This window comes from Crocuta crocuta, unplaced genomic scaffold (assembly GCF_008692635.1).
Source record: "Crocuta crocuta isolate KB4526 unplaced genomic scaffold, BGI_CrCroc_1.0 scaffold154, whole genome shotgun sequence".
In the NCBI taxonomy this organism is placed as follows: Eukaryota; Metazoa; Chordata; class Mammalia; order Carnivora; family Hyaenidae; genus Crocuta; species Crocuta crocuta.
In genome coordinates this window covers 11,591,522-11,613,358 of record NW_027530545.1, presented here as the reverse complement: position 1 = coordinate 11,613,358, position 21,837 = coordinate 11,591,522, and the positions used below count along the sequence as shown (strand labels likewise).

General features: G+C 36.1%; 1 protein-coding gene across 1 annotated transcript in view; it reads left to right on the top strand.

Moving 5' to 3' along the window:
- ARHGAP15 (Rho GTPase activating protein 15) overlaps positions 1–21,837 on the top strand; it is a 623,791-nt gene that overhangs the window by 356,946 nt on the left and 245,008 nt on the right. The window contains exon 9 of the mRNA XM_077767808.1: positions 6,448–6,570. Within this exon, the coding sequence (XP_077623934.1) occupies positions 6,448–6,570 (123 nt within the window). The remainder of the gene's footprint in view (positions 1–6,447; positions 6,571–21,837) is intronic.

Here is a 21,837-nt window from a genome sequence, read left to right as displayed (position 1 = left end):
CATCCACCCAATTCAAATACTGCTAAGTACGGTCTAGGATCTGAGTCATTATGTAAAATCAGCATTGAAAGTGCCCAATATTCAGGGTGCCTGGGTGGCCCAAAACGTTGAGCTTTGGGTTCTTGATTTCGGCTCAGGTCATGATCCCAGGATGGTATCAATCAAGCCCCCCTGTTGGACACCATACTAAGAGTGGAGTCTGCTTAAGATTCTCTCTCTCTTTTCCTCTCTTTCTTTATCTCTTCCTCCCTCCCCCTTGTACATGCTCTCTCTCTTTTATTTTTTTTCTCTCTCTTTTAAATTAAAACAAAAAGAAATTGTTCAGTACACTTAAATATGAATATAATTTCATTCTCCAGCTAGGTAGGCTTTCTTTTCCCCACAGAAATCCCAAGTATTAATTTCCTATTTTTTTGCCATGCTGGTACATCTATGGTGGAATTATCATGCCTGCAAACTCAATTGTTCTGTTTTTTTATTTTTGTTCTCTGATGTTCACATTCATCTATAAGGCTCTTCTCATTTGATTTGGCTGTGGCCTGTTTTCTGTTACCAGGAGAGAACGCATTCCTATATTTAATATATAATCTTTTCTCATGGAAAACATATTTCTACTGCATGGTGCCCTTTGTCTGGATTATTGCCCTATGTTATTTTTTCTCTTTTTAGTAATTTCACTTTCAAAATCAGCTACTGCTTTAGCTCAGTAACCCCTTACTTTATTTCTAAATTTATCAAAGTTTTGAACAGCTCTCAAGTGACAAAGTTTTACTGACTGTATCAAGTCATAGAAGATGTCTGGATGATCTGAAGCTTTATATCTTATACTACATCTGATTTCATTTCAAAAAAAAATGTGTCGTTTGTCTTAACAGACACTATAGTTTTTGCTCTTTCAGTATATTTTCTCTTTCTTCTTTTTCTGAATATGTAGTATTTCCATAACCTTTGAAGCAAATATCTTTTTCAACTCTCATTCACAAAAAGAAACCAGATAGACTTACAATTGAAGGCAAATTACATCTGTAATACCATTACTCAATATTTGCACTACAGAATTGAAGTTGCATCATCATCATTACCATCATCATCATCAACAAAGTTATTCATTAAGTAATTCAAAGCTATCTATACTAAGTGCTATAAAGAGGTTAAACAAAACACCCAGACTCATACTATAGAAATATATTATCAATTTAGGCACATCTCAGATATATTAGCAGCAAAGTCAAAATATTCGGCCTATACATGAAAGACAATGAAGATTTACATCATAGACAGATGAATGCATTAGAAGTAGAACACATGGATACATCTATTCCTGAGAAAAGCACTCATGGAATTTCCATATGGCTGAATGACAGGGATATGACAGTAAACTTCCAGTTCTTTATCAACCCTGAAAATGTAAAAACATGGTCAGATCTGACCATTTAAACTAGTCAATTTAGTCTAAAAGTAAACGATTTTCACTGTATGAATTTTCGCTTCTCTTTAAAAGGGTAGATAGCATAAATATGAATCATTAGATAGATACTGTCCACATACCCATCTGTTTTGAACTGATCACTTATTTTGTATTTCTACAATATCTAAGTGGGACTTAAGTGGTTAAAACAAAGCACTGCTGTAAAAATGCTCTGCATTCCCTCTTCCAATTATTTCCAGATTTAATCGTGATTTGTGTCTCAAGCAAGTCACTTAAAGTTTCAATAATTTAGCTTCTCAGGCTACAAGTTGGGGGGTTGAAAATATGTCTTCTATTTACATTGAGCATGTGAAAAAAAGAGATAGTAAATGACCCACAGTATATATATTAAGCCCAAACTTACCCTCTCGGCCCACTCTGACACAGGGAGTTACGTGCAGTTTTGCAAGCTCTGAAAAGCGCATGCTGGAGAGGGCAAAGCAGTATATATCACAGCCTCATGAAATAGCACAAACATGTATGCCCTATAAAGGAATCAGGCAGGAGGCTGAAAGAAATTTTAAAAACTCAATTTCTCTTTTTAATCAATTGTAGGTAAGGCATTCTCATTTCAGTAATTTAATAAATGGTACAACAAGAAGGTCAGATTGGAAAACATGAGTGGAGAGAATTCAGCACTTTGTTATGTAATCCTGTGATGGTTGGAGAAGTGTTTTGGAATCTCTTGGGATTAAGAGCCTGATATAACCTTATTTTGCCATTTCTTTCTTGATCTCCCTCCCTGGACACTTTGGTGTGGTAAGATGATCTTAGCTGCCGCCAACTTTGCCCTTGAACAACCTCCCAGACTCACAGCATCAGGAGCTCTCAGAGGCTAACACAACCATCTACACCTGATATCAAGCTCTGCATAAAACCTAACCAAAAAAGTGACAAGTAGCCTAGAAAGTTGTTTGTAATAGCATTTCCTTTAGCAACATTTCTGAAATGTTAGCTCTCCAGTATTTCTAAATTAAAAAAAAAATAATAACAGCATGTAAGTGTAACATGGGAATACCATGAAAACAGCAGTTTGGCAGGAAATGGGGATATTACAAAATAAGGTCCCCAGCAAGAAAAATTCTGGCAGATGCACAATTCTGGATCATATTATCTAAAATACTGGATTCTGGGAAAATTTGAGGGTTTTCTTTTGTGGTTCTTATCCCTTAATAGAATGGTAGTGAATGTTCATCATCCAAACTGGGTTGATTCCGCCTCCCATTACTAATGTTGAAAAATAAATATACAAAGGGCATTCATTACACTCAGCTTTTTCATCTTGAAGGGTGGTTTTAACACCATTAATGGTGGTGTCGGGTATAAAACTTAAAAAGCCTTCAGTCCTTCAGTGGAGCGTGCCATAATGTATATAGAAGTTGAATCACCATGTTGTACACCTGAAACTAATGTAAAATTGTGTGTCAACTGCACTCAGATAAATAATAATAATAATAATAATAATAATAATAAGCCCCGATTCTAACTATTCTTTGGTGTAAGCAGCTTTAAGAGCAATTAAATCTCTCAATGGGTTAAGAATGGTGCTTGAAGCTAATGCCTTTGGCCTGTGTGTTGAGACTTAAATTGTGTATTGTTATTGAAAATTCTTAGGCTTTCAAAAATATTCCTTTTGGGCTTGAAAGAATGGAATGGAAAAAAGAGGAAAGCATAAACAAAATAAAAGTAAATTATAAAATACCTGGAAAGCTAATCCAATTCAGGTTTTTTTCTCCACTTTTTGTGGAGATGAAAATATGTAGAATTAAGAGTGATTCTTCTGTAAATCAGATTAAATGCTTTAAGATTTAAACCCATATCTCTTAAGTCTCTTTTCATTTTTGAATAAAAAGTTTAAATGGGAATGGAAAAAAACACTGCTCATTGGCTCAACATAAATCTTTAAATTGCAGTAAAGTTCACCCTCAAAAAATAGTTGAATCTCTGAGGAAAAAGAAAAGGCTGAATTCTATTTTTCATAAATGATGGATTATTGTACCACACTGTGTATTTTCCAGTAAAGTGTCCTTTTATTTGCACTGTGTGATTACAAGTTTCTAAAAGTATGTGTGGGGTCACTTGGGTGCTGTGGGAAAATGGAAGGAACACTGTTCTGTGAAAATCAGTAGTGAAATCAGAAGCAAACTATGTCCTGATTATCATAGGCATGTGTTTAAATTTTGCCTTCCTTAATTGGTGATGTTGTATTTACTTAAAATGAACAATTTGGCAAGTTTTTCTCCCTTGACAACAGAAGAGCGTAAACTGTTTTATAAGTTTGGCTGTTAAAATCAGATTTGTAAACCACAATATTCAAAGACTTTTACTGCTGTTTACAGGGACCCCATGATGGACTTGGCTTTATAACCATGTGCTTTTTACATTTTTAGTTCGTATTTATAGCGCTTTCAAGTTATTTGCTTAATAAAAAGTATGCTATATATTACAGTCATCTATTGACTTTAACTTCTGCATTACTCTTCTTAGAACAAAATGAGTGGTATGAATGATGGCAAAGGCCTTGTAATGTGACTTGTCATCTGAGGATGATTATTTATCGCATCAGGAAATGGAGGTGGATGCTGTAGTCTGTCTCGAGGAAAGTCCTCATTAGAGGCAACTTTGGAGAGTTTGGCTGTGTTAAAACCAGTGTGATCACACCCAAGACTGCTACTTTCTCAGTGTTTGTGAGAAGCAAACAAGACAAAGCATTTAAAAATATTATTTCATGTTCTTTGAAAACACAATGCACCTTACATACATTTTTCACATGTAGAGCCATATGGTGGTATTGAAAACAATATACCTGTTTTACAATTTATCTGTGAAATGTTTTGTATGTTTTCATAACATTTAATATATATTTTATTTATAATATTTTAAATGTAAATATATNTATGTAAAACTAAGAATAGTATCAACAGAATACCTGAGGGATTGTGAAAGATATAACTCACTGTATAATCATTTTCATAATCTTGCATTTATACTCTATATACTTTCTAATCACATTATTTTAACTAGTTCTGAAAAGGCCAATAAACATGCCTCCTTTGATTCTGTATTTCTTGGCATTCTGTCATGGAAAGTGACAAGATTTTGAGGTGAGACTAGAAATAGGAAATATTACCTTTGGTAACCTGTGAAAAATTTGGGTGGTTTATGCCATATTATTTCAAAGGCAGACTTGAGACCAAAACTACCCTGAGGAAGATTTTTTTCTGAAGGACATTAAGTGTGTTTCTTCAGCCTCTGATACTAGAACCTAGACCATGGGCTCTGATACAATTGTCAGGTGAAGCAGCATACATGACTGGTGGTCACTGCAGTTATTGGACTCAGATAAAAACCGATTAAATATCATGTAAGGACAGTATATTAAGATGCTGAGAATGACTTCCAGTCATACAATTTTGAGTTGGTTAATGCCTGATATTCATTGCCCTATAAAAGCAATGATTACTTATGTGGTTTCTATGGCACTTGCTGTTTTTCCAAAGTGATCTGAGGTGAGTTCCTTCTCTAAGATCCCTTAGCCTCTTGTACTTCGCACCACACCATATTATTATTACATAGGCCATATATAGTTTCCTTTACAGCCGTTAAATCCAGCCCTGCCATGTATGTTCTAGGTGGTCAGTTTGTGTTTATTTTTTCATCACCTAGCAGAATACCAGATAAAAATCTTATAAGACTTGTCCCATATCCAGATTTAACCTTGGACAAGTTACTTAACCTTTTTGCCTTAACTTCCTCATCTCTAAAATGGGTAGAATTATTTTGCATATTTTAAAAATTCATTGTGAGAGTTGATTCAACAAATATTGCGTGAACATTTACATATACATGCCGAACAATGTTGGAGGTATTGGGAGACCCATTAGTGAACAACATTTACAAAAGTAGATAAAAATATCTGCCCACATGCAGCTTACATTGCAATACTATTAAGTTAAATCATGTTAGATACTTAGGAAAGTATCAAGCATGTGGTAAGTTCTCAGTCCGTTTTACATATATTATTATTAACCCAATCCAATGATTGATTTATTCTAAAATATGATTTGAGAGGAAAAGAACCTCTATGTACCTAGTAAAGTACCCTAGGTACTTCCCATTATGTCAACAATTGAGTTAAAACAAGGAGGGTCCATTTAAGATCCATTATCTTACAGAGAAAAGAATCCAGTCATTGATAATAAGATACCTTGAATATATTTAGACTCTATGCTTAATGAAGGTCCAGACTTTAAGTGTTATGTTCATCATGAAATTCACAGCCTTTAGCACAGAGCCTGATGATCAGTAAACATTCAGCTAATATTTGTTCAGGAATGAATTTGACACACACCTAACTTTGAAGATACAGCTTAGGATAGGAAGCTGAGGAGAGGGGACCAATGAACACATGGAGGAAGTCTGAGGCAAATTTGTTTCAGAACGTTTACCTAGAACTGGTGGTAATTTCACATTAATAAGAAAAATAAGAAATAATTACTTCAGAAAAAAAAAATCACTTTGAGTTAACATCAAAAAGAAGATTGACAAAATTATTTGAGCAGGCAGAACCTTTGAAAATGCCCGAATTACCTACAAGCAGTATATAATCATAATTAACGGAAATTAACAATTCTAAGAGTTTCTCCTTTAATGTAGATGAATTTTTCTTTGACTATAATTCTGTGTATAGATACAGATAGGTGGACTTATGCAGATAAAGGTCATCATATTGAATCTGAGGAGATGCAAGTGAAAATAAACTGTGAATGTATAGAACTAACCACATTCTCATTGTACATTCAGGTGGCAACAGAGCTAATATATTCATTTGGCCAAATTTTTACTCCTATGCTGTGTCTAAACAGAAGAGCTTGAGCTATTAATTCCAGTAGTTCCGTAGCTACTGCTTTCTATTCATATTTGAATAAAGTAATAATCACAAAGGAGAAATTTACTGAAAGCTTTTTTTTAATCTTTAGTGTTCAGACTGCATCATAGTGCTTCCGATACAAGCGACAAAAACCGAGTTAAAAGCAGATTAAAGAAGTTTATCACCCGAAGACCTTCCCTGAAAACTCTGCAAGAAAAGGGACTTATTAAAGGTATAAGACTTTTTATACTTTTACTGTAACAGTGATAAATGAATATGCCTCTGTGTCCATAGTTATTCAGTGCTAAAGAAATATTAGGACATTTTATTCTTTTTAGGTTGTTTATTGAATGTCCTGCTCTAACAGAGGAAAGAAAAAAAAAAAAAACAGTTGTCCAGAAAACTAATCCTGAGAAAATAAAGGTTGCAGCACAGAATCATTGAAAACAATACTTAGTTTTACCCTCAGCAGAGCTGGGCTCTGCACCAGGGGGCAGAAAAAAGGTATCCTAGAGGCTCATCAGAATGAACCCCTGTCACCGCGTGCCTGGGCAATCCAGGTGCACATCTACAGTCCCAGCATGCTTAACACCAGCAGCTCTTTTCACCCTTAGATGTGTCCTGATTTGGATCATAAGTTACCTGATCATTCTAGTCATAGTCTGAAGTGAATGCTAGGAAGAAAGTCCAAGACAAACCAATGTCATGAAAATTTACGAATTTGGAAGCTGGAGAACTAAAAGCTCAGTCTACACTGAAATAAGTAGGGACTTTCGCAAATATATCTAAGGTAAAGAACAAAATATTCTAGACCATCCTATTTACCACAGTAGAAAAATGTAGAGTCTGGCTCTGGACTAATTGGAAATCAGACCTGGGATCTACCACTCACTCATATTGACGTTGAACAAGTCATGACCTCTCTGATTATCAGATATCTCATCTGTTAAATGGGGATACTTATACCCACCACTGAGAAGGCCATTGAGAGAAATAAATGAGATAATTCATGTAAAGCATTTAATATAGTTTCTGGAATTAAGTATTCATAAATGTTCTCTGCTATTAATGCTCTGAGTAGTCCCTCCTGTTGTTATTACTGTTATGGTGTCAAGAGAGATGAGTAAGGATGAATGGATACCTAGAACCAGTGATGTAGTAGACAGAGTATCCTAGGGGCCCACCAGAACAAATCTATGTCACCAGGTGCCTAGACAACACAGGTGCATACCTAGAGTCCTATAACTGGACATCACTTACAAATTACACAGGTAAAATGTATTATTTTCTTAGCAAGACAACATACACATCAAGTACATTATTTACCCTGCTTTTGTAATTTTCTACCTGATGGGTATATTTTTAAAACTGACTGTAAGAAGAAATTTGAAAATGGACTAAAACAAACTCTGAGAACAAACTTAAAAGGTTGATCCTTATGGGAGCCGAAAGGTGATTTAGTTACACAGTCATTTCCCAGGAACAGGGCAAAACAGATCTTAATATTCTCAGCAATAGTTAACATGAGAATTACTTAACTAGGTTATATACCTGTCTGTCCTATGAATTTCAATCCATTCTTAAACAGGGGAACTTATCACAACAGTCATCTGGCATTTTGATCCAATCGTAGAAGGTGAAATTTTTTTTAAAATTTATTTCTGAGAGAGAGAGAGACAGAGAGACAGCATGAGCAGGGGAGGGTCAGATAGAGAGGGAGATACAGAATCCAGGCTCTGAGCTGGCTGTCAGCACAGAGCCCGACGCGGAGCTTGAACCCAGAACTGCAAGATGGTGACCTGAGCCGAAGTCGGACGCTTAACTGACTGAGCCATCCAGACGCCCCGAAGGTGAAATTTTATGAAGCAAGAGTGGGCAATTCTTAGAATGTACACATTGAGGGGTTGAACTGGCACCTGCTTTAAATAAGGCTTACCTCAGACTTACACTTTTCAGGGTCACTTACAGTATTGGGTCCTCTACAGATTCAATTTCATATAATAATATACCAGTACCTTCACTCCTATCTTAGAATGCACCCCATAGATTATAATTTTCTTTGAGAGGATTTGGTTGGAGATTACCTACCATTCTGAAGAAAATAGAAAACTAAATCAGTAGTCCAAACAATCCCAGTTTGGACATAAAGTCCAAATTTTCCTGACCGTGGCAAAACGAAAAGGGTTTCAATTCAGTGGCACGGTCTGGCCCCAATCAAAATGCTAAAGAATTGACAACTACTGTGTTCTAGCATTGGTCTCAGAAAGTGGCCAAAGAATCGGATGCCTAATGCAGTTTTCCTAGTGATGTCATGGAAGCACTGAACACACTCCAGTGTGTACATTTCCTATCCTAGAGCTCCGTTAAATTTCTACCATAGCTGACCAATGAGTCAGTATTCATTAGTAGGGCTATGGAAAATCTATGTGAAATTCTGATTTGATAAGCTTCCATTATTGTCTTCAGTGGAATTTTCTTCCAAATACAGATCAAGTTATGCAAATATAATCACTTCTTGGGCTTGTTTCAGTTTTAACTGTGAATTTTTTAAAGCGCTTACTGAGATTTATTTTCCTTTCACTAAGTGAAAAGCATTAAACAGATTTTTAAAAATACGGGCCCAGTCAAATTTAGTACCTTAAGTCTATTTTCTTAGCATATTTGAGACAAAGACTTAAGGAAAGCAATGAAATCAGTGTTTTTGATCAGTTACAAAAAATTATATAAAATAAGTGAATGATTAATGGTTACATGATCTCTCCAAGTAACATGACTTAACTCTTTCAAAGATAATTACTCAGAAAGAGAGATTATGGCCTTTAAAATTTTTCTCAGTGTATCTGCCCACAAGAATATGCATCAAATTCTTTCAACAGTCTAATCTTCTAGGTCTGAATAATGTCCTTCACAACAAGGTTCGGGAAAGCTATGATGATAGTTTGGATCTTAAAAGTGAACTTTCTGATGCTTGGGAGGGATTTGCAGGGCCACAGACACTTTTCAAAGTGTTTTTACTCCTTTATATAATGTGTCCAGCAGGTTGAGAGGTCTGTGCTTTGAATTCAGCCATTCTTTATTTAGCACCCAGGGTGGAGCAGGAAAGGCTATGCTTTCTTGACCGTATAATGCCCAGCTCAACAACATCCACAAAGTACTTTCTGTGGAAAGAGAATTGTCTCAATAGCACATAGTCTGAACTCAGTCACAAACTCTTCCTTCCATATCTGTTTTTTTGGACTCATGGAGACCTGGCCAAAATGTGATTTCATTGGATAGACGTTACATATGGAAACAGTTCCTTGATGGGGCTGTATTTTCTAATTTCTTTAATATGACTTGAGAAGGGTATATTAGAATGCCAAAAAAGAGGTGGCAGATAATAATGGATGATGACTCAATAGAAAGAAATCTTAATAGCTCAGGTGGGTATAGCAGTCACTATACCACTGCCGTGGTAGCTTCTGAAAAGTTTTCGATTTCTCCAAGTGCTTTCACATTTGCCAAGAAAATGGCAAGTACCTTTTAAATGTGTGAGTTTATTGCATTCAGCATCTTATCAGAAATAAAACTCAAATCAGTTTACTATGTAAATTATAGGGAAGAGGTACATTTTAGGGTAGTATCTATGTTTGTAACATATTTTCTACTTGGTTTTGAAGCTGAAGTAATAACTCTTTAGTGTCAGCCAAACTACCTTATATAATCTTTCAAATAACAGCACTGGCATCCAAGAACACAGGAAACACTCAGCAATGTAATTTCTAGTAAAGATAACAATTGTTTGTTTTGGGGGAAGCAACTAGTATTTCTTTATATCAAAATGATAGAATTAGAGAGGATTTTATGTTTAGAAAGTCGTTTCTTTCATCTTCATGTGGATAAAACCATAACGGATGGTATTAGTAGAAATCAAAAGTAATGATGTACTACTTTATTTTGTAATCACTACATTCTAAAGGAAACAACCTTTTTAAAGATTAAATAGTATGCCTCCAGGACTGGTGATGAAAAGCAGTGCTCCTCAGTCTCATCTCGGTTTTGCTCCTTATGGGGCACTACCTGGCCCTGTTGCTATTAGCTGTTTTCGTGATGTTTGACTCCACAGCTTATGTTATTGTTATTTGGAGTACAGGTTACTTAGTTTCTATCAATATCTTCCTTGTTTAATGTCATAATATCTTGGCTTGTCAAGCTTAGATGTCATCTCAGATCTCTTTTACAATAGGTTTGAATTCAACTCAATGAAACCAGACCTCATCTACCTATGCCTTTTCCTCCCCAGTAGACTCATGGTCAAATACAACAGGTCTGCATCTTTCCAATAGTTTTCTCTGTAACATCCAATATACTTAAGCCTCTACTTAGTGTTCTAGTAACCACAGAAAACAGATACTAAGTGCTGCCATTGACAAGACAAGAAGTTTAGTGCCTTTCCTCCCCCTCATATCCTCTGTCTTTGCTATTGTAATTCTTACTTCTACATCATAAAAACTCATTATTGCACTGCTTTCTATAATTATGATCATTTATAGATTGATTCTAAAAGTTTAAAACCAAAAACAGCATTCATACAATTATGATTATATAAGGTTGTTTACTGTAGCTCCAAGGAATAGACTTCATTCTCTGTACTGACAATCTCATGACCTCTGTGATCCTCAAAGAATCATCCCCCTTGATCATGGTGAAAAAGATTCTCTTTTCTTTTACATTTGAAGGTTGCATTAGTACATTTATACTGTTTCACAATCACAGTCAAGTGCTCCATGTTTTTCCCCATAGTTTGATTTAAATATGAGGAAACTCAGGCACCTGCATTTATTTTATATGGATCATATAAATATTATGGAATTGCTGACCAAGTCATGTGCCAGATAAGATTAACATGTCCTTGAGTTCAATGTTATGACTTAATGGACCACACAAATTATAATGTTCTTATTTTTTTAAGTTTTTATTTTATTTTTGGTTAGTTAACATGCAGTGTTATATTAGTTTCAGGTGTACAATATGATGATACATACATCACCCTGTCCTTACCCTCATCATAAGTGCACTCCTTAATCCCCATCACCAATTTAACCCATTCCCCCATCCACCTCCCTTCTGGTAACTACTAGTCTGTTCTCTATAGCTAAAGGCCTATTTCTTGGTTTGTCTCTCTTTCTCTCTCTTTTTTATAATTTTCTTATTTTTAAAGCTTATGCTTCATAATTTGCTTATAATTATGCTATCTTTTAGTCTGATATATTTTTTAAATGTTTATTTACTTTACAGAGAGAGACAGAGTGCAAGTGGAGAATGGGGCAAAGAGACAGGGAGACACAGAATCCAAAGCAGCTCCAGGCTCTGAGCTCTCAGCACAGAGCCCGGTGTGATATTCAAACTCATGAACCACAAGATCATGACCTGAGCTGAAGTCGGACGCTAAACTGACTGAGCCACCAGGCACCCCTAGTTTGTACATTTTTAATAATGTTTATTTATTTTGAAAGAGAGAAAGAGAGCATAAGCAGTGGAGGGGGAGTGAGAGAATCTCAAGTAGGCTTCACACTGTCAGCACAGAGCCCCATGTATGGCTCAATCTCACAGACAATGAGATCATGATCTGAGCCAAAATCAAGGGTCAGATGCTTAACTGACGGAGCCATCCAGACTGCTCTAGATTGATAACATTTTTGGTTGTGCATTTTTTGTGCGGCTTCCCCACTCCCCAGAGATGTTTTCTTGCCTCTGAGCCTTTGTATCATCAAGGGCTTTAATCTTCTCAGTTAAATAGTCTGTGTGTTCTAGAATGCGACTCCCTGCTTCTTTTTTTTTTACCCCAGAATATCTCCTCAACTCCTATCACCTCACCACACTTGGATTGATTATTTTCTAGGCTTTACCTGGAATCAGCCTGTGATTCTCTTTTACTGAACTTCTTAATTGTATTCACTGTCTTCTGAATCTATACCTTCTCTTTCTTCCTTTAATTCCTTCCATTACTATGTAACAGCCTCCAATAACTCATTTAGAAAACATGAGACCTTGATTGTCTTAATATATCTTCAGTATGCCCACACTTGATCAATAGTGTAGTTGGGCATAAAATCCCATTGCTTCTAGAATACAGAGTTATAGTTTCCATTCTTACTCCTGTTACTTTGAATATTTTTCTTTCAGAATCATTGGGATTTTTGTCTTTATTTGGAGATTCTGTAATCAAGATAATGTATATAGTTGGCAGAATTTAAAACACATTTATTCTGCCTAGCACTTAACTCAAAGAATTAAGATTCTCTTAAACTCTGAATTTTTTTTCTATTACTATGTTGATAAGTCCCTCCCATCAGTTTTCTCTGATTCTTCTTTTGGGATGCTTATGATGTGAATATTAGATCATCAGGATTTACTTTTGTCATATTCTGAAAGAATTCTCAGTTTTATCCCCTTGTCTTTATTAATTTATTTTAACTTTAGCAATTATATTTTCAATTTGCTAGAGTCTTTTTTATTCTCCATTCTTTTTGTTTTTGCACATCCCACCTTTACTCTCATACCTAATATTGAGGATGGCATGTGGTGCTTAGCACTCAATAAATATTAATTAATTGACTAAGTGAGAAAAGAGAAAATGGGTTATATCTCTTCTAACTTATCCAAGGATATAAATTAAGATGTGTTATTGTCATTTGGACTTTCTTTTTAGTTTTTATTTTAAAATGTTCTCTCGTGTTCTTTAAATGATCAGTTTTACCTGGGTATATTTCTCTTATTCTACTTCCATCACTTTAGTGGCTTAGCTCAAGTGTATGTTGAACAAAGGTTGTTCAATCTTATTACTAAATGAGGTTCAACAGGCGAGCTAAAACTCTATGCACATGGTTAGAGCTTAGACCCCTATAAGGTAATGTGTAGGGACTCCAACATCTGTTTCAAGCATCAAATATTTCCAAAGGATACAGAATGCCTTATATACTCTTGATAAACTTAATCAATCTTTACAGATTTTTTTGTGATTATAGAAAAATTTCCACTCCATTTTACAATTCAGAAAGTTGAGTTTATTTGAAAGTACAACTGCTTTAGAATTTGGCTAACCTAGGTTTACAGTTGGATTCTGCTTTTTACCAGCTTGATAACTTAAGATCTAGTTATTGATGTTTTCATCTATGAATTTTACATCATAAAATTTAAATGAAATGAAATATGGAAAAGAACTTCACACAGTGCCCACCTTACCTTCATTATTTAGCAACTTTCTTCCTTTCATCTTCTATCCTTCTTTTCATCTTCCTTTCCTTTCCTTTTTGCCCTCTTCTTCTTTTCTTACTGAAGCTTATGGAGTAAATTATGGTCAAGATGGCCCTGGGACACCATTTTTCTCAGGTATCCCTTTAAAATTTGGGAAGGCAGTCCTGGCAAGTGTCAAGGAAAGGAAGTAGTAACTTGCTTACTTCAAGGCAAGTGCATGGATAATTTATGGTTGGCTCATATTTATCTTTTTAGTAATTTTCATCATGATACTCTTTATACATAAATGGGCATGAGCTCATTTTCTTTTCTAGCTACACCCACTTATACAGTGTCATCTAATTGCTGGAACATTTAAGTAATTACCCACGCAGGCACAACTAATTGTTTAAGGTTTCTGTCACATGAGAAAATAATGTCTTTGAAATTATAGTACTTTAATAAAATATGTCAATTACATTGAGAGGTAAAGAAAGATTTGCCATTCACATTGTGGATTCAAGTTAAGAGCGTTAAACTTTTCAACAGTAATCTTCATGAATAGCCAAGTCATTGAGTTAAAAGGAAAGTATTTTAAAAATAATTTGTTAGAGCTGATGTATGACAGAGTAAACTACCTGTCACATTGTTAATTTAAGCAAAACATTTATGAGCAACACCACAGTATACCTTTGGTTAGAGACATGCTCCAATTCTGCCACCTTATCAGTGTTAGTCTGAGAATAATTGTATTTGAATTTATATACCAGGGCATGGTCTATCATTGCTTGGGCCTGAAATACTCTCACAACTTCCACAATATGCACTAATGTGCTTAAAAATATCTTGTAAATCTTCTTTTCTTTAAACTTCTTTATGGTTCATAATTGAACTGTGATCCTTACATGTAAGCTATGTCATGATTTAATATTAACCAAAATTAATAGCCAACCTTAAGCTTCTTTATCTTGGCCTACAAGCTTCATGGTTCCTTTGCATTTATAGTTCCCAGGCAGTTTCTGTTATTTAAAGGCTCTTGGGAGCAAATGTGTTCATAATAGAGTAGCACATAGCTAGCTTTTGTTCAATAATAAAATACAGGTCACCGTGAGAGATGGCAAATGTTGAGAAAAAAGTATACCTGGGTAACAGGTTAAGCCTGTGTCTTTTAAAAGCCTGTTATTCAGGAAGGAAATGATCCAGGTCTTAGGAGATATTAAAAGCAGAATAACTTTGGAGCAACAAGAGAAAAATGAGGTCCAGAAATGGGAGCGAATTAGGCAAGGGGAAAAAGAATGAGCCAGAATAATAAGTTGGTTAGTCTGTGGTTCAAGAACTTCCTTTCTCATGGAGAGAGACCTTTTATACAGGCATTAGAGTATATAATATTTGAGATGGTGACTTATATATACCTGATTTTTAATATCCACAAAGTGGTTTTACCAAAAATTTCCTGGTTTAACCTACTATATTTTATGTATTTGTCTATAATAATAATTATAATAATTCTCCTTTTCCTTTTCTTTAAGTTACATTTCTTTCCCTTTGAGTCAAGTCCTCATAATCTTCCCCATTTAAGTAAAAGAAAATGCCAGATAGTATGAGGCTTCAGCTCTAAAATGGACTGGATGTCTAATAATGGCCATGCTAAGTGCTGGGAATATAGATAAATTTGATCCATTTGATTCAAAATCAACATTTTGGCATTTATTTTTTAGCCAATGGTCTCTAAACCCATATTAATTCTTGCCATGTCAGTAGATGCTGGCTTTATTTATTCCAGGGACTAACTATCCTTAAAAGATGGCCCAGAGTTTTGTCATACCCTATAGGGTTAGTCTAATCCTAGTGCCAGGATGAAATATTGTCTTTAAGCCTCCCATTTTGAGAACTGACAAGTTGCCATAAAATAAGAATAAATAGAGCATGGGCACCAAGAAGGTACAGACAAGTTTCCTTTCATAAGGTGGATCTATTCCATGCTGTACACATACTCTGTGCTCTAACTCAAATTGTGTGTGTGTGTGTGTGTGTGTTTGTCTGTGTATGTGTGTGTGTTTGTAGATTGTTAAAAAGATACAAAATCTCTGCTTCCCACCTCTAACATTGCACCAGCCAAAATTTCTATGCTCTTGGAAGCATATCCTCAACTAGTTGCTCCCGGCCAAAGTCAAGCTAACGTGATATTTCCTTCTTTATGTCAGGAGGCTGCTGCCTTCTGGAGACATGGTGCACGACCATGACCATTTGGTCCTCTGACCATATCCTAAAACTTCCCTCCATGAAACCATGAAACTTCTCTCTCTGAAGAGAAGAAAAAGATGCAGGGCATCTGTGTTCACAAGAATTCCCCTTTCTTAAAGGTTAGCATTTATTATTGATACCCTGCTGTTCTCCAGCAGGTGTTCTCATACCACAAGTTCCCGCCTGACTACTAAACGCGGCTTCCCAGGCAAGGGAAGATTCTTCAGCTTCCTTCCTGTTAGCTTTGTGGGGCCTCCATAGACCCTACAAACTGTATCCAAAGCCAGTGCTTGCTAGTCACTTTCCCCTTTGTAGTTTTTATAATTCTCCTGCTCACACAAAGTACTAGTTGGTGATTTCATTTTGTGGTGAGGCAGATAATTGAGGGAGAGGAAAACAGAATTTCTTTCTGACCTACAGATTGATCATTTGAACAAACATGTGAATAAATGCTTCCTAGGCAGGGAGATGAATGGAATTTTCCATAGTGTTTGAGAAAGGAGGTCCCACTCCTTCTCACTCATGGTACAATTGGGATTTGAGTCTACATTATGTGAGCATTGAATGTGTCTTTAAGGATAGTATCTATCAGAGCTCTCACAACCAGTACCTCCTTATCGGGGTCCACATTCAGCAGATGTGTGGACTGTTACAAGCACAGGAAATATTCATATCAACAATTCATTCTGACATATCCTAAGATGAAGATAGTGCCCTTTTATTTCCTTTAGTGTCACTAACAGTTCAGCCTGCAAATCTTACCTCTCAAATTCATGTCTATTATAAATCAACAATATTCTACAAATTCCCAAGAGAAAGAAAAAATAACGGTATCTTGTTATTGTGGGGACAGCAAGTTTTGTTCAATATAGAACTCTCACAGTTGACTTGTTACCCTGCCTGATTAGCAATATTAAAATATAACCATCTTCTGTAAAGTGTAGGCATCAGAAAAATAACCTGGTGTTGCAAAAGTGCTATTCCAGCATTTTCTATGTTTCTTTGTGAGAAGGAGACAAGAGACCATATCGGAATTTGGATAATTGTAATCGTTGGTCTGTCAGTGTTAGTCAAATTACAATATGGAGAGGTATGTCTCCCAACTTTGCTTTGAAATTGACTATATTGCTGTAAGTGTGTTTTATCAAAGCATTTTCTGGGGCAACAGATCTGAAAACATAAACTTTATGTAGCATTGTTCCTCCTTAGATATTTTCCTTTAATATGTCCTTTCTTTTTGAAGATAAAATAAAAGTACATAAAAGAGTTCTGGGAATAGGCAGCTATATGTCATAAACACCCTTTACTCCCCCTCACCCAAGGCCCCCAGCCCCAGAAATTTGGAAATGATTTGATTGAAGTGATGACTGCCTTGATCTTGTTTGAATACTCCTCCTTCTTCATTGTCTTCTCCTCTCTATGGGAGGCAACAATCCTGTCATGGAGTCACTCCTGGGAGAGAAAGAGGTATTTCAAGCAACCAAATTTTCCAAACACAAAATTGAGACACATTGCCTGACAATGACATAACTTTTGCAATAGGGACTGTGTGCAAAGATCCAGAACATATGGTTGAGAGAGTTTTCTTATAAAAAGCAACTCTTAAGGCACTCTCTCGATTCTTATTCACAAAAGGCACACTCTTCCATCCTTTTTATTCTCATTTAGAAATACTACCCACAAATCAGAAGACTGACCAGTTTTCCTTCGAACATGCTGCTTTGCCAATATGAGGAACTCCCTGTTGACTGGAAAGTTAAACGCATAGCCATCAAGGAAGCAATGCAAACCAGACTGCCAAACATATTATGAATATGTTGCTCTTCTTTAAAATGCTAGTTGGTTTTTCATACTGGAGTATTGACTAACTGTCTGTGTTTGATGTATGGTTTACCAGCCTGATGTCGACTTATGGTTAGAGCTTAACTTGTTAGTTCTGCTTTTGCAGCCAATTCAGAATAACTACAGATGCCTCGAGATATTAAAATTGACTGCTCAAATGGACTCAGTGTGGGAGTTTCATTGGTTTTAAATTGATAACAGCTGAAAGAGTGAATGATTATAGTGTACATGGGCATAGGGCATGGCTCTTTCATAGGAGCTCTTGTGAACACACTCCCCTAGTGTGGGAACTTTTCCTTTCTTTTTATATCATAGTTATTTCTGAGCAACCTTGGGTTAAATTTTAAAATTGCACAGGCATATGCAGAAGCCTTCCGAAGAAATGATTCCTGAGAAACAGATAAATTTTGATGACGTGGGTTTCTATTCTGGAGGGAATATTTAAAGTTAAGTAGCATTCCATAAGGTGGTAATTGTGTCTATTTCCTACGCATCTGAGTTAAATAAGCTGTATAGGAAGCATAAACTGTCATAATAGAAGGGTTGGAGTGTTGTGTACATCTCTTTCTTCAACTCACACAAACCGAAGCTCCAAAGTGCCTTATCACGGATAAGTCAAACAAAGCTTCTTCTTTGCTTTCTTATTCTCCTAGGAGCAGTTATTATTGTTTTCATTATTCAAAAAGATGATCTGAACACTTTCGTCTCACACAGGGGGAAAAAAAGAACACAAAAGAGAAATGAGGAAACTTCTCTCCCCTCCTCCAATCAGCAATGCTTATATAAAAAGGTTTTATGAAAATGCACTTTCACAATTTAATAGTAGCTTCAGGGAAAAGCCCAGTAAAGAAAAGAATTCAGAGAAACTTTAAGTAGTTTATAAGAAAGAAATATCTGTTTATACATACCTTCTTCAACTTATGTTTTTCCGAGAGTTCAGTGCCCTTACTATTTAATACTAAGACCTAACTCCATTTTATTTTTAATTATTTTGAGCATTTTACCTTTGATATTCCATTAATAATATTAGAAGCATTTCATATAGCTAACTGATAGAAAACATCAATCTATAATAATAAGATTAACGTGGGGCTTGTTGAAGAAATATAAAGCCACATATTATGTGCCTCTTTCACATATTTATTTTTAAAAGGAAGAAAACCTGAAACATTGTGCTCAGTTAGCCTATCCCAAACATGAGATAAATACCTAGTGCTAATAACAATTTGTCGGATAAGAATTTTATTTGACAATAACACCGATGATGTATATATTCAGCCATGTAAGACAATCAAAATACAAAGGATGCTCTGATAGTAAGACAAAATAAACCACATATATATATATATATATATGGCTAATTTTTATAAGAGTGTGTGTTATATATTTATTGCTCAAATTGTGCCCCAGATTATAACCTGTGTACCTAGACTAAATCTTTTTTTTTAATAGTTTATTGTCAAATTAGTTTCCACATAACACTCAGTGCTCATCCCCACAAGTGTCCTCCTCCATGCCCATCCCCCCCTCCCCCCACATCCATCAGTCCTCAGTTTTTGTCAGCATTCAAGAGTCTCTCATGGTTTGCTTCTCTCCCTTTCCCCCACCATTTCTGCCCTTCTTCTCCCCCTTGTTCCTCCGTCAAGTTCCTCCTAATCCTCCTATACGTGCAAACATATGATATTTGTCCTTCTCTGCCTGACTTATTTCGCTCAGCATAACACCCTCAAGGTCCATCCATGTTGCTACACATGGCCAGATTTCATTGTTTCTCATTGCCATGTAGTATTCCATGGTATAGATAAACCACATCTTCTTGATCCATTCATCTGTTGATGGACACTTAGGCTCTTTCCATGTTTTAGCTATTGTGGAGAGTGCTGCTATGAACATTGGGGTACATGTGCTCCTATGCATCAGCATTTCTGTATCCCTTGGGTAAATTCCTAGCAGTGCTATTGCTGGGTCATAGGGGAGTTCTATTGTTAGTTTCCTGAGGAACCTCCACACTGTTTTCCAGAGGGGCTGTACCAGTTTACATTCCCACCAACAGTGTAGGAGGGTGCCCGTTTCTCCACATCCTCGCCAGCATCTAGAGTTCTCTGATTTGCTCATTTTAGCCACTCTGACTGGCGTGAGGTGGTATCTCAGTGTGGTTTTGATTTGTATTTCCCTGATGAGGAGGGATGCTGAGCATCGTTTCATGTGTCTGTTGGCCATCTGGATGTCCTCTTTGGAGAAGTTAGACTAAATCTTAAAATTACCCAATTTGGTGCCTTTCTGAGATGCATATGGCCATTGAATCATGCTTCATGATGTGACTGAGAACTTGTATGGCTAGCCATCTAAGAAACTACTACAAGAATTGACATTTTCATAAGGTCTAGTTCCCTTTGAAATGGAAGAGCAGGAGAGAGAAATTTTCATTCTCTTTCAACAGTTGTTGAGCTCCAATTTTTTAGTGATTTTCTTATCTACCCATATTAGAGAGGAGGGAGATTTTAGAAGGGATGTCATCCAAGCTAAACACATGTGAGGGTCATTAACTTGAATATATCACTCCTAATTTGTCCCTTTGAACTTGGAACTCAAACTCATAGGACGAAAGGGAAAGATGGAGGCGGAAAAGGGCTGGCCTCAGTTAACCTCACAATGAAGGAATCTATCATGCAACGAGAGGCTGAGAAATAAGAAAGCAGAAGGGCTGAAAATGATATCTTGAGGATATCTTTATATCTTGAGATTCCAAATAATCTAGATTTCAGAAAAGTAATCCCTCCTCTGGACTTTATCATCATTTGTACTACCTCATACGTTTCATTTCCTGAACAGTAAAATACTGTGTTTACATCCTTTGTGATTCCACATTTCAAATGCAGTGGGGCCTTGAGCATGTGACAATTTTCCATCTTAAAAAAATTAATTAGCTTAAGAGAACATTCAATATTATGTAAAGAATTTGACAGGACCTCACTTAATGTTTTTAGAAACAATTAATATGTCAAAAGAGGAAGTGAGAGCTTGTTTGGGCTATAAATACGTTAACATAATTACCAGTTGAAGAAGTCAAACATTTTAGGGAGAAAAAAAGCGAGGTTAGGCCCTCTTTTCAGCAAAAACAGAATTCCCAATGATGTCAGATATCTCAAATCCTCTCATAAGTTTCCTTTATTCATGTACACACTTGGCGTGCATGACCTTTAACCAGAAAGATCACATATTTATAGTATGAATGAATAATCTTGAAGGAAAGTAATATTGGTTAGAAATACACTGTTAACCACACACAAGGAGAGAAATCACATCTCTGTGTGAAGTTATGTTCAACTCAAGATGCCACAGGAATATGGAAAAAGTATTCCAGTAGTGGCTATGCAGTGTAAGAATATGAGTATTCCAAATGTGACAGTTCAGGGCCACATACCGGGCACAACGTTAATAGACATGCCTGTCTCATACTATGGTATGGAGCACAGAATGAGAAGCAGAAGTCCTGGCCAGGGAGCTGTGGCCTCAGAAGTGATTGATGAGTAGGAGATGGATAGTAGGGAAAACAGAGACCTCAATCTTTGTCCAGTACCAAAAGGTGGGGAATAAATATTCTATCCAAAGGAAATTGGGGATATGGGACACTCATTGTATCTGAGGGGTTTTGGAGATGGCACTGAGTACTTTTGAGGGAAGTTTTAGTGGGAATCACTTCCCTGTGATAACCCAAAGCCATCTGTTCCTACAATTAGTTATTATAGTATGAACACTACCAAAAGCCCAAAGGAAGCTTCTGTCTCCCAGATGCAATTCTCTCAGTCAAGAGTCTGAGAGGCTGGCATGGATGTGCGTACTGAGCGTCAATTTCACATACTGAGCTGGATCATAGACACTTGTCTGAGATCCGCTAGAAGGAGTCTGTACTAATCGATTTGGAATACCATCTGGAGCCTAGAAGTGGTCTAAGCAACCTCTGCTAGAGAAGGTTCCCAGCGTGCTGCCCTCATTGTCACCAGCCTAGAATCCTAGACTCCAAGAATATCTAATAAGAAATGCAGCTCATTCTTCGGAAAAAGAGACACTTGAACACAAAACTATATATCATCTATATCTATATTTATATGTGTAAATATATAAAGAATGCTTGAAATAATGAAATATATGAAAGATCATTTTCTTCATTGGGTGTGGATACATATGCTGTGAAGTG